Here is a 14,577-nt window from a genome sequence, read left to right on the forward strand (position 1 = left end):
TTTCCTTCTTCATCTCCAAAGGTCGCTGGCTGGTGGACTCTCTGCTTTGTGGTGCTGCAGCATCCTCTGCTCTCTCTGAATCTCTCTTTCTCCAAAATGTTTCCTCTTTTATAGGATTCCAGTAAACTAATCAAGACCCAACCAAATGGGTAGAGACATATCTCCACCTAATCCAGTTTAATAGCCACTCTTGATTGAGTCACATCTCCAGGGAGACGATCTAATTAGTTTCAAACATACAGTACTGAATAGGGATTAGAAGAAACAGCTGCCTTTACAAAATGGGATTAGGATTAAAACATGGCTTTTCTAGGATACACACATCCTTTCAAAACAGCACAAACAGAGAATAAAAAAATATTTGCAAAGTCTCCTTGGGGAAATGGTGAGAAAGGGGGAAAATTCAACTTGCCCACGTGGAGAATTTTTGATATTCTCATAAGCAGTGGGGGCAACGAAAGCAATAGGCCAAGCCCTCAATCTTGCAGTTTGTTCATATGAAACTTATCCCCACAAAGGATAGGCTAAGTTTACTTAAAAATAGGCCTTAGAGTCACTCCTAGAGAACTTCTTTGGTTGCTCAGATGTGGCCTATCTCTCTCAGACAACACAGCAAGCAAACTCATTGCCCTCCCCCTCTCTACATGTAACATGACTCCCAGGGGTGTAAACCTCCCTGGCAATGTGGAACAGAAATCTTACAATGAGCTGGGACTCAGCATCAAGGGATTGAGAAAACCTTTGCAATCAAAAAGGGAAAGAGAGAAATGAGACAAAATAAAGTGTCAAAATACCTTTTTAGCTAAGGTATATTGGAGAGGCTGAAGGGAAGTGCCTGAAAACCTAGAGCTGTGTTCCAGTAGCCATGTTTCTTGAAGACAACTGGATAATGATATAGCTTTCACAATGTGACTGTGTGACTGTGAAAACCTTGTGTCTGAGACTCCTTTTATCTATGGTATGGACAGATGAGTAAAACATATGGATTAAAAATAAATAAATAATGGGGGAACAAATGTTCAAATAAATTTAGTAGATTGAAACACTAGTAATCAATGTAGGGGAGTGGTAAGGGGTACAGAAAAAAATAGGGAAAACAAAGACTAAACTTTATCGGGTAGATGTAAATACTAGTAGTCAATGAGAGGGAGGGGTAAGGGGTATGGTATGTATGAGGCTTTTTCTTATTTCTTTTTTTTCCTTTTCTGAATTGATGCAAATGTTCTAAGAAATGATCATGGTGATGATATTGTGAGTTTTTGATTATATACCAAGAATGGAATAATCGCTTGGTAAGAATGTCCATGTTTGTATGTCGTTATGTTTAAAAAAATTTTTTTAATTGAAAAAAAAAAGAAAAACAGGAAGACATCAATAGTACCACAGCAATACCAGGGTTAATAATTGGGGGGAGGACAAAAGCTAAGGGGAAGTCTGGATTTTCTATTTGGTAGGGTATGTTTACTAGTTATTTTTCTCTTGGGGGAGGCAACTGAGAGTGCTGATGACTATACAACTAAGTGAGGATAATGTGAGACATGGAATGCTTACTTTTGACATTATCCACTATGCCCAAAGGATGGAGGTGGATGAAGGATACACTAAGAAGTGGAATGGCAAACTGTGCTGTATAAATATGATCAAATACTGTGCAGCTACAGAACGAGATGAAGTTGTGAGGTATGCAATGAGGTAAATGAACCTGGGGGACATTATGCGAAGTAAGGCAGAAACAAAAGAGCAGATATTAAATGGTCTCTTCTAGAAAATAATTATAAGAAAATTGGGGCCTAGATTGTAAGCTCTACAGCAGTCACATTTAGTCCAGAGCTCTAATTGTTATTTCTAGATTTTGAGAGGCTGTGCTATATATATATAATCTGGTATTTCCTTGGAAATTTGGGTACCTGTGTGACACCTATGACTCAGAGTAGGAGTTCTGCAGGTCAGCATTGCCACATACAACAACTGTTAAAGAAAATGAAAAAGAGATCAGGCTTCAATTAAAGATATGAACGAAGTCGATCAGGTCGGGACTAAGGTGCATCAGAATACAGGGGTAAATCTATGGACATTTGATCTTTGATAAGGCAGTCAAGCCAACTCACCTGGGACAGAACAGTCTCTTCAATAAATGGTGCCTAGAGAACTGGATATCCATATGCAAAAGAATGAAAGAAGACCCATATCTCACACCCTATACAAAAGTTAACTCAAAATGGATCAAAGATCTAAACATTAGGTCTAAGACCATAAAACAGTTAGAGGAAAATGTAGGGAGATATCTTATGAATCTTACAATTGGAGGCAGTTTTATGGACCTTAAACCTAAAGCAAGAGCACTGAAGAAGGAAATAAATAAATGGGAACTCCTCAAAATTAAACACTTTTGTGCATCAAAGAACTTCATCAAGAAAGTAGAAAGACAGCCTGCACAATGGGAAACAATATTTGGAAACGACATATCAGATAAAGGTCTAGTATCCAGAATTTATAAAGAGATTGTTCGACTCAACAACAAAAAGACAGCCAACCCAATTACAAAATGGGAAAAAGACTTGAATAGACACCTCTCAGAGGAGGAAATACAAATGGCCAAAAGGCACATGAAGAGATGCTCCATGTCCCTGGCCATTAGAGAAATGCAAATCAAAACCACAATGAGATATCATCTCACACCCACCAGAATGGCCATTATCAACAAAACAGAAAATGACAAGTGCTGGAGAGGATGCAGAGAAAGAGGCACACTTATCCACTGTTGGTGGGAATGTCAAATGGTGCAACCACTGTGGAAGGCAGTTTGGCGGTTCCTCAAAAAGCTGAATATAGAATTGCCATACGACCCAGCAATACCATTGCTGGGAATCTACTCAAAGGAATTAAGGGCAAAAACTCAAACGGACATTTGCACACCAATGTTTATAGCAGCGTTATTTACAATTGCAAAGAGATGGAAACAGCCAAAATGTCCATCAACAGACGAGTGGCTAAACAAACTGTGGTATGTATATACATACGATGGAATATTATGCAGCTTTAAGACAGGATAAAATTATGAAGCATGTAATAACATGGATGGACCTAGAGAACATTATGCTGAGTGAGTCTAGCCAAAAACTAAAAGACAAATACTGTATGGTCCCAATGATGTGAATCGACATTCGAGAATAAACTTGGAATATGTCATTGGTAACAGAGTTCAGCAGGAGTTAGAAACAGGGTAAGATAATGGGTAATTGGAGCTGATGGGATACAGACTGTGCAACAGGACTAGATACAAAAACTCAAAAATGGACAGCACAATAATACCTAATTGTAAAGTAATCATGTTAAAACACTGAATGAAGCTGCATCCGAGCTATAGGTTTTTGTTTTGTTTTGTTTTGTTTTGTTCTTACTATTATTACTTTTATTTTTTTTCTCTATATTAACATTCTATATCTTTTTCGGTTGTGTTGCTAGTTCTTCTAAACCGATGCAAATGTACTAAGAAATGATGATCATGCATCTATGTGATGATGTTAAGAATTACTGATTGCATATGTAGAATGGTATGATTTCTAAATGTTGGGTTAATTTCTTTTTTTCGTTAATTAATAAAAAAAAAAAAAATACAGGGGTAAGAAGGACATTGTCTGTATTTTAGAACTTCACCTACTCTAGGAAACTAAAGGAAGAAAAGTTTATTTTGTCCAAAACCTAATTTTTTCTGTAGCACATAATCTAATTCAATCTGTCTGGAGAGAGCATTTAAATAACCCAAACACATGGTGCCCAAAATGGGAATGTGGGCATGTAATTCTATATAATTTAGTGTAATGCTCAGATACATCCCAGAGTATGCTCAGCAGATAATCAGAAAGTATTGGCAAAGTTCCTTGAGGGATGGGGAAAAAAATATGGAACTATTAAGCTTTACCACTGGGGAAACCCCTGATACTGCCCCAAACATTAGGGATTCGCAAGTCAATGGACCAAGCCCTTGATCTTGAGGCTTGCTCTTTTGAAGCTTAGCTATGTAGCGGAGAAATGATGCCTACCTATAGATATATGCCTAAGAGTTACTTTCAGAGGACCTCTTTTGTTGCTCTTTCTCTAAGCCCAACTCTGCAAGTAAAATCATTGCCATCTCCCAGCATTCATTCCAGGGGTGAAAGTTTTCATGGCAAAGCGGGATATGAATCCCTGGGATGAGCCCACCCTGGCACTGTGGACCGACAATGCCTGTCTGACAAAATGAGAGGAAAGCGTTGTAAGAAAATAAAGCATTAGTGGCAGAGATTTCAAATAGAGTTGAGAGACTATTCTGGAGGCTACACTTACACAAACTTCAGCTAGATATTGCTATTTACCATGCTTTGCCCAACCCCAACCAAAACCATTCCTGACAACCCTAAAGAATACCTAGAGTCTGTCTGAGATTCTATAAAAGTTCTATGCACTATGATTACTTTCCAGAAAACTATAACCTCTGAATGGGTTCTTAGGTCAGATAAGTCCTGAAACCAAAAGGGGCCATTCTCTCCACAACATCAACCAGTTCCATATCAACTTCCTGTATATCTTTTTTTAATTAGAAAAAGAATATTTGTTAGTTGTAAAAATTAAAACACTACCAAATCATTTAAAATAAAAACTGCTACTCCCTTAAAAAAAAAAAAAAAAAAAAAAAAAAACATGGTTTCAAACCAGTACAAGTCGTAAGGAATGTTTTAGGTTTTCTTTCATATTTTGAATTTTAATTTTAGTTTTTTAGAGTAATGAAAATGTTCTAAAATTGACTGTGGTGATGAATGTACAACTGTGATAATTCTGTGAGCCAATGGTTGTATATTTTGGATAGATTATATGGTGCGTGAATTTATCTCAATAAAATTGCATTAAAAAAAGCCTAGGGGATGCAATAAATGCAGTGCTGAAAGGTAGATTTATTTCCCTAAGTGTTTACATTAAAGAAGAAAGAGCAAAAATCAAAGACCTAACTGCATCCCTGGAGGAACTGAAAAGGAACAGCAAACAAATCCAAAGCAAGCAGAAAGAAAAAAATAACAAATATTAGACCATAAATAAATAAAATTGAGAATTTAAAAAACAGAGGGTATTAATAACACTAAATGTTGGTTCCTTGAAAAGATCAGTAACATTTACAAACCCTTAACTAGACTGATAAAGAAGAAAAGGGAGAAGACACAGATAAATAAAATCAGAGATGAGTGGGGGAACATTACTACTGACCCCATAGAAATAAAAAGGATCATAAAAGGATACTATGAACAACTGTATGCCAACAAATTAGACAATCTAGACAAAATAGACAACTTCTTAGAAAAATATGAACAATCTACACTGACCCAAGAAATAGAAGACCTCAACAGACCAATTACAGGTAAAGAGATTGAATCAGTCATCAAAAACCTCTCAACAAAGAAAAGCCCACAACCAGATGGCTTCACAGGTAAATTCCTGTGAATTCATAATAATTCCAAGAAGACTGAATACCAATCCTGCTCACACTCCTGTTGTAAATCAAATCCAACAGTATACTGAAAGAATTATACACCATGATCAAGCAGGTTTTATCCCAGGTATGCAAGCACTGTTCAACACAAGAAAATCAATTAACGTAATACACCACATTAACAAATGCTATTAAGAGTGAAAAGACAACCTACTCAACGGGGGAAAAATATTTGGAAACCACAAATCCAATAAAGGTTTAATAACCAGAGTATTTAGAGAAATTCTACAACTCAGCAATAAAAAGACAAACAATCCAGGTAAAAAATGGGCAAAAGACTTGAATAGACATTTCTACAAAGAGGATATATAAATGGCTAAGAAGCACACGAAAAGATACTCTACATTACTAGCTATTAAGAAATGCAAATCAAAACCACAATTAGCTATCATTTCCCATCCACTGGAATGGCTACCATTAAAAAAAAAAAAAAAAAAACAGAAAACTACCAGTGTGGTAGAGGAAGTGGAGAAATACGAACACTCATTGGCTGCTTCCATCTTTCGGCAATGGTGAATAATGCCACTATGAATATTGGTGTGCAAAATAACTGTTTGAGTCCCTGCTTTCAATTCCTCTGAATATATACATAGAAGTGGGATTGCTGGGTTTTACTGTAATTCTATACTTTCCTTCCCAAGGAAGTGCCAAACTGTCTTCCACAGTGGCTGTACCATTTTACACTCCCACCAGGCAACAAAAGTGCCCATCAACTGATGAATTTATAAACAAATTCATAATACTACATAAAATGTAATATTATTCAGCAGTAAGAAGGAATAAAGTCCTGAAGTATGCAACAAGATTGAGGACATTATGCTGAGTGAAATAAGCCAGACACAAAAGAACAAATATTGTATGAGCTCCCTGACATGAACTAATTATAATAGGCAATTATATAATTGCCTAATTATAACAGACTAACTCTAAAATAAGAATCTAGAATATAGGTTACCAGGAGATTGAATGGGGGTAGAGGATGGGGAGTTGATGCTTAACTTATAGAGAGTTTGTATTTAGTTTGATTGTAAATGTTTAGAAATGGATAGAGATGATGATAGCACATTATTGTGAGTGTAATTAACAGCATAATTATATATGTGAATGTAGTTTGAAAGGGAAGCTTTAGGTCATATATGTTACTAGAAGAAAAAGTAAAAGACACTAGAAGAAAAATTAAAAGATAAAGGAAAAAAAAAAAGAAATGGAGCAAGCAATTGAGAACATCCATATATTTAACCTTGTATCCTTTCCCTCCCACCTAAATCACCCTCTTTAACAAGACTTTGACGAAGAAGAATAACCAAAATATAAGGAAACAAAAGAAATAAAAACAAACAAACAAACAAAATATATATAAGGAAGCAAATTCTTGGCTTTTCAGCTTCCTCCAAGGTTATAAATTATTGTAGGAATTTTTCAGGACTAATTTTGAGTAAACAGAGATTTGTATACTGCAAGCTAACTTGAGAACCAATGCCTAAAAGAGATTCAATTCCACTGCACACAAAGTATTAATAAGGGGGAGAGGGGTTTGACATTTAATGTGGACATTTCACACCATTTTTTGTCAACAATTAGAACATCTATTAGCTGAAGATGGACTCCAAGCCAAAAACAAAAAATAAACAACAAAATATCTTAGTTTCAATTTAGCATTAACAGTAATAGATTTTTCTATAATTGCTTATAGATCTTTAAAAATATATATGCTTTATGTAGTATATCAACAATTCTCCTTAATTCCCAAGTAGTATATAGAATAGTCTAAGAACCAAAGAGGAAATATACTACAATGCTAATTTCATATGGATTACATACCTATATCACTAAGTAAAGAAAGTATCTGGCTTTCTTTAAGTCCACAGCAATTTTCTGGTTTGTTGAGTAGCTAAAGAAAAAAAAAAAGGAAATTTAAGAATATGTACTACCCATACTGCTGGTCAACGATAGCTACAAATATTAATCACAATAAGAGAGTATTCAAATGAGAAAATAAGTCACAGTTAAAGAAAACAAATGAGGGAAAAAAACAAATCCACATGAGAACATTCAAATTTCATTATAAGGTTCATAAAACAGATGAAAGTGGGAAAGTATTTGAACTTCAAAAAACAGTTCAAAATGAGATGGGAAAGAAAGATTTGCAAGAGACAACTTTTTCATGAGCATCTTAAACAAGCACTGACATTCTGACATAACACCATTCATACAGTCACATCTTGCAAACAAATAAATAAAATGCAGGTTCTAATCAGAGGTCAGCAAATTTTTTCTATAAAGGGTCAGAGAGTAAATATGTTTGGCTTTGCAAGCCATACAGTCTCAGTTATGACTAGTCAACTCTGTTGCTGTAGCAGGAAAGCAGCCATATCCAATATGCAAAGAAATGATCACTGGATCAAGTTTCCAATAAAACTTTATCGTCAAAAACAGGTAGCAGTAAATAGTTTTCTAACCCCTATTCTAGATCATCATATTGAATGTGATTCAAACACTACTACAGTTCATAATTTATTTTCTCATCATTTCAAAATATCCACCTACCTTCCGAAGGTCTCCTCCAGAACAGTATTCCATTGCCAGAAGAGGCACATCATTAATCAAAATATTCAGTTCCTCTGGAACATCACAGGCCTTTACAACATTGGGATGGTTCAATCTAACAAGAAGGGGAAAATATTATAATAAAAAATTTTATTCAACAAAAGGGATTAGGGTTTGAAATGGAAGTTAAGTGGGGGGTACAAAGCCTGTCATTATATATAATATTCAAATTTCTTGCACTATCACTATTTCTACTATTAAATTTTTATGCACCAAGCACTGTTATAAACACACACTTAAATCATTTATTTGTCACAATAATCTGATTATAGATGGATTTATTATTCCTATCACACACAAGACAAAACTGAAGTACAAACTGATTCAGTAACTTAAGATCACACAGCAACTGTGTAGTTGAGCAAGGTTTCAAATCTGATAGTATGGTTCCAATGTTCATGTTATTAACTACTATATCACATTCCCTATCCCATAATCACTTACAAAAGCGAATACTATTAAAATCAAAGGTGAATCTCCAAGTGTAGGGCCTGAGAATCTATACTATTAAAAGTTTTCCTGGTGATCCTACCACAAAGCCAATTCTAGACACATTAAATGACACAGACACCAGAGTCAGAAAGCACTCATTTCTGACTATAACAATACCAACCAGCCATGTGACTCAGTGAATTCCAACCTCCTCGTCTACAAAATAAGGGTCATTACCTAAATTCAGGGTTGCTGTGAGAATTAGAAGTATCTGTGAAGCATTTAGGACACCTACCATGGCAATTTTAAAATATGTCCACAAATTATTTGATACGTTTCCCTTCAAGAGCTTAATTCCTTTCCCACTGAGTGCAGACTGAGGAGTACAACTCAGTTCTAATGAACAGAATGTGACAGAAAGGATGCAGTGTGACTTCCACGCATAGATGATAAAAGACATGGTAGCTTACCTCTTGCTCTCTAAGATCATTTGCTCTGGGTAGAACTAGCTATCATGTTACTAAGAAATTAGCTTCCCTAATTTGTGGAGAGGCCCAAATGGTAAGGAACTAATGTCTCTGGCCAGCAAGCACATACTTGACCTCGGAAGCAGATACACCAGCCATAGCAAAACCTGTGGATGACTGCAGCTCCAGTCAATATCTTAAGTATCTCCAGAGACCCAGAGCTAGAACCATCCAGCTAATCCACTCCCAAATTCCTAATCCAGAGTAAGTTACTAAATATTTGCTGTTTTAAACCACTAAATTTGGGGATTATTTGTTAAGAAGCAACAAAAATATATTATCTAAAAAAAAGTAAGTGAAAAAGACATAGGGATAATGATCATTATTTAACTAGAAAGTATAACATGGGAACTGTCCAAATCCCAGAGAAAAGATTCTGCTCTCAGAGAACTAAGTCTGATAATAACTAGATGACCTCTTAAACTAAATCTTCTTAATTATAATGCGATGTTATTATCTGAAACAGAACACATATTTAATGAGAGAGAGAAAGATATATTCCCAAAAAGATCCTGAGAAGAGTGGACTCCATGGATTTCATGGATTCTTGGCCTCCTACCCTATGATGACATCTGTCTGGGCTGCAGGATGGGGGAAAGATAAGTTATCAAATGTACCTACTTCTTCATGATCTGGATTTCATGGCACCATCGTTCTCTGTTTTTGGTACTTAGCTCTAGGCGACAAGACTTAATTGCTATTTTGTGATCAAGTTCCTGGCAAAATAGAAAAACAAAAGAAAAAATAAATAAATTAGGTTCTTGTACAGATTTGCTTGCTATGAAAGAAATGTCAACCTGGGGAAACAAAACTTTTTAGCCTTATTATTAAATATATTTATCCACAGCTCCCTTGAGCCAACACTTTTGGTAAGTAGACAATGAGACCATTAAATCAGTGCTTTAAAACTGACCTTCAAGCACATCACAGCACATAAGCAAAAGGTAAACTAAAGCTGATACTGAAAGAAGTCTCTTCAGAACATTGTTTCCTATATATTGCTAGAAAAAATACAAATATTGTCTCAACAAACTTTTCATCAGATCATAGTCAAGCCAACTAACAAGAGCTCCAAACTCCAGCATGACTAGAATGAAGATAATTCACAGGAGCTCTCTAATCTCAACATGCAAGAAATAGTTTTAATTTGACCAAACCTAATGCAAAAAAACCTCCAAAATTAGATGCAAATGACATGGGAAAAAATCCTAATAATGATCATACTTCAGCTTCCACATCTATAAATAGCTCCAGTCTATGACTGAAATGAAATCCATCTCGATGAACATTACAGGAAATAGCCAGATTCAGTACCCACTGAATCAGTACCCATTAGTATGTAGCCATACTAATAATGCAGCCCAGCAACAGCGGTCAAGGCCAAATAGGCTACACTATGTTTCCAACATTGTGAGTAAAGTCAGAAGGACTTCCAAAATGTGCATCCTCTGTCACAAACCAAGGGTATGGTAAAGGCTATGTATGAATAAAGAGGGAAGAGCCCAGGGACTGGGGGAAAAAATTACAGAAGGGGAACAAGACATAGCTTGGAACTGGGATAGTCAGACCGGGGTTAAAAAAAAAAGAGGCTAGAGATAAAACAGTCTATGTATAGCAACAGAAATAAGGAATTAGGATAGACTACAATCTAGGTTAACCACAATCTTCACTCCCTTCAACTTTTCTTTTGTTACAGGCAGGTGCCTAGTTGTAATTATGTCACATGTAAACTTTTACCACCTGTGTTGGTTTGAAATGATGTTTGTACCCTAGAAAAACCATGTTTTAATCCTAATCCCATTTTGTAAAGGCAGCCATTTCTTCTAATCCCTATTCAGTACTATATGTTTGAAACTGTAATTAGATCATCTCCCTGGAGATGTGATTTGATAAAGAGTGGTTGTTAAACTGGATTAGGTAGAGGCGTGTCTCCACCCATTTGGGTGGGTCTTGATTAGTTTCTGAAGTCCTATAAAAGCGGAAACATTTTGAGAATGAGAGATTCAGAGAGAGCAAAGCAGAAGAACATAGCCACGAGAAGCAGAGTTCACCAGCCAGCAACCTTTGGAGATGAAGAAGGAAAATGCCTCCCAGGGAGCTTCATGAAACAGGAAGCCAGGAGAAGAAGATAGCAGATGATGCTGTGTTCACCATGTGTGTTTCCAGATGAGAGAGAAACTCTGTGTTCACCATGTGCCCTTCCACTTGAGAGAGAAACCCTGAACCTCATTGGCCTTCTTGAACCAAGGTATCTTTCCCTGGATGCCTTAGACTGGACATTTCTATAGACTTGTTTAAATTGGGACATTTTCTTGGCCTTAGAATTGTAAAATAGCAACTTATTAAATTCCCCTTTTTAAAAGCCATTCTGTTTCTGGTATATTGCATTCCGGCAGCTAGCAAGCTAGACCACCACCATAAACACAATCTGGTACAACCATGAACAATGTTAAACCCTAAATTCCAGTGAGAATGAGGCAGGAAGTAATCTGCTTCAAAAACGTCTCACCCCAGAAGATCTTTTAACTTCTTATGTCACTTACTCTGTGCAGGCCTTTCCCACTCAACCACTTCACAAAGAGTGTTTGGTGGGAAGTGTATAGATGTTCAGCAAAAATAAATAAATAAATAAAACAAAACCAGTTCTGTGTTCAAATACATTTGGAAAAGTTACTAAATAAAATTGGTTTCTTTACTACAGGATTTCTTAGAGCTCTTACTATGGTAACATGGGTTATGAATCTCCAAATGAAGGAATAGTATACGCAACATTTACCAAATGCATTTGGCCATCATATCCTTTTTGAAAGTATTTCATGGGATTAGTTTTCCCAAACACATTTTGAGACGTGCCACCCTCTTCCCCAGAAAGAATGCTTCAGTTACTATGGCCATGCTTCAATATCACTTTGCAAATACCTTTGTTATAGATTATCACATTGTATTTTAATTGTTTTCCTGCCTATCTCTTCCACTGGACCTGAGATGTTCTTGAGGGCAAGGAATACTGTTTTTGCAGATTTAGGTTTCACCAGCAACCAGTAATGTCATCAGCTAAATAATACATTTCACATTATTTTCTTTATTGTGCTTTAAAGGGTATAGATGAAATACTGGGTCATGGCTTCCACCAAACGTATGAATATCTCGAAAACTGTAAATGTAAACCCCAAGTCAGGTTTGGAAAAAGAATGATGCTGTTTCCAAGTCTTATGACAGAGTATTCCTTCTCTCCTCAATATATGCTCAGCTATCAAATGTCCTCATTTTGGGAAAAGGGTCTCTATGTACAACAGGAAATTTCTAAGATTTTAGAGGAACCCAAGTCTCTTCCATTTAAAAAGTGATAAGTTCATTCAGCCCCAAACAGAGACCAGGAGAAGCAGTCACAAAATCCTATCACCATATATGCTTCCTCTCTTATGATCGGTTGATGGGGAGGCTTAGATAACAAGACTATAGGCAACATTCCACTAAAAGCACTTTGGTTCTTTGTTTTGACTGTCTTAAGTACCGCCCCCCCCCCCACCTCCACACACACCTTCCCGGTGAGAATTACTAAACTTATTACTTCATTGGCTTCAAAGTACTTAATGCCTTAGGCTTTTACCTTCCATTTGCCCTCTTTCCAAGATTTCCTCCTATGCTCTATCTAGAAATCTGCTTCACAAAACTTCGTTCTGTTAGTGACATTTGTCACTCTGCCCCACAAACATGCCTACCGTCCCCCAGGTAGACTCCCATTTCCCCTTCTGCCTACCCACATTATGACCTCTACCCACTCCTATGTTCCTTAAAACAGCAAATCATAATTTCTTTTTTTTAATAACCTTATTCATTCACAGGCCAAATACAGGCATTTTAATATTTTCTAACTGTTCATCTTGCCCCATGTTTTTCCATTCAAATTCATTATTTACAAAATAATCTTCTTAGAACACCACTTTTACCTTACATTTCCATTTTTAAAACCAATTAATGAGGATGAAGATGATAACAGCAACAGTGATATAGCAGCAACAGCTAATATTTGCGAGCTTATCATGGGCCAGAAACAGTATACTTAGCTTTACATACATTATTATTTTATTTAACTCTCAAACAGACCCATGAAATATGTATATTATACCCATCTTACAGATGTCAAAACAAAGGCCACATTGCTGGAATTATTAACCCAAAGTCTATATACCTAAGAGGTCTGCTAATATGCTTCAGGAGACTGTAAGCCCCCTCAAATAGCAAATGCATAAGATACCCAAGGTCGTGTAGATATGCCTGTGCGTTTTTCTGGGGGTAAGGGTTCATAGCTTTTATTGGTATCTGAAAAGATACATGACTCAAACACGATTATTAACTGCTGCTACAATGGTTAAACATCTTCAATTAACTCAAAGTAAAATTCCTGGGTCCGATATTAGCTGTCCTCCACAAACTGAAATCCTTCCTCCCTCCCCAATCTTATTTCCTTCCCTTTGAAGTCATGATCATTTTCACCAGCTCGTCCTCACACAAGCAACCTGGAATGTATGTCCTATTCCAAAGCCTACCCATGCTTCCAAAGGCTTAACTCTTGGACCCACCATGAATCCTTCTCTGCTCCAGCCCCTACTAATATCCTTGGCCTCCAAGAACACACAGGTAAAAACACATTCCAACAGGCAGCCCCCATTCCTTTATCCCCGTTTTCTCATCCATTCGTGCTCACATACATTAACTCTGTACACCTGCTCCACACACCCTGACGCTCCACGTCTACAAAAAGATCTAAATATCTAAATACCTTGATACATACCAAAAATCCTCCCTAATAGCTCACTCTCACAATGACCCAGGACCACTCTCAACGTGTTCCTACAGACACAACTTCGGATTCACAAGCACGGTATCACACACACGCACGCTATGACCCACTGGCTCTCCAACACTGTCCAAGTCTCACATATATTGACAGTCACTGCGTTTCAGACAAACACCCACCACCGCACCCTCTCGCGCCCGGCCTCACCCGATGCTGGTATAGGCAGACGTTCCCGAAACCGCCGGTACCCAGGCGCTCCCGCATCTCCCAGGGCCCGCCCGCGCCCGGCCGCAGCCCTGGGGGCCGCTCCATGGGGCGGGAGGGGAAGCAACCTAACTTAACCGCTGCTCCCAGGCCGGTTCCGGGCCGCCGAGGGTCGCGCGTTTTTCTTCTCGCGAGATGTATGCGTCACTTCCGGGAACTGTCTCAGCAAAGCCCCGCCCCAAATTCTCCGGGTGCCGGCCAGAATCCTAGCGGTTAAAGGGTGGAGAAGCCAGGAAGACCTCCAAATCCACTCTTGGGAATGCTGTAATCATTTTTCTAACCTAGAGGATCCTGTGGGGTTTTTTTCCAGTCATGAAAATATAAGCTCTGTCCAGATTATACATTCCATTCAAACCATTCTCTTATATATTTTTCTTTTCCAAACTTCAGATTGCCTCCCGCCCTGTCTCACATCACCTTTTCTC

At 37.3% G+C, this 14,577-nt stretch overlaps 1 protein-coding gene across 5 annotated transcripts in view; it reads right to left on the minus strand.

Annotated features, from left to right (window-relative positions):
- Positions 1 to 14,280, minus strand: part of CHUK (component of inhibitor of nuclear factor kappa B kinase complex) — a 93,238-nt gene extending 78,958 nt beyond the window's left edge. For 3 of the 5 annotated variants that reach the window (XM_077125733.1, XM_077125731.1, XM_077125732.1), the window contains exons 1-4: positions 14,096 to 14,280; positions 9,709 to 9,803; positions 8,069 to 8,183; positions 7,343 to 7,412 (exon numbers count right to left, since the gene is read on the minus strand). In XM_077125733.1, the coding sequence (XP_076981848.1) occupies positions 7,343 to 7,412; positions 8,069 to 8,183; positions 9,709 to 9,803; positions 14,096 to 14,200 (385 nt within the window). In that variant the 5' untranslated portion in view covers positions 14,201 to 14,280. Of the gene's footprint in view, positions 1 to 1,907; positions 1,969 to 7,342; positions 7,413 to 8,068; positions 8,184 to 9,704; positions 9,804 to 14,095 lie in introns of those variants that run through there. The other 2 variants (XR_013161688.1, XR_013161689.1) reach the window with 2 other exon arrangements.
- Positions 14,281 to 14,577: the final 297 nt, after the last annotated feature.

Source organism: Tamandua tetradactyla, chromosome 13, assembly GCF_023851605.1.
Source record: "Tamandua tetradactyla isolate mTamTet1 chromosome 13, mTamTet1.pri, whole genome shotgun sequence".
NCBI classification, from domain to species: Eukaryota; Metazoa; Chordata; class Mammalia; order Pilosa; family Myrmecophagidae; genus Tamandua; species Tamandua tetradactyla.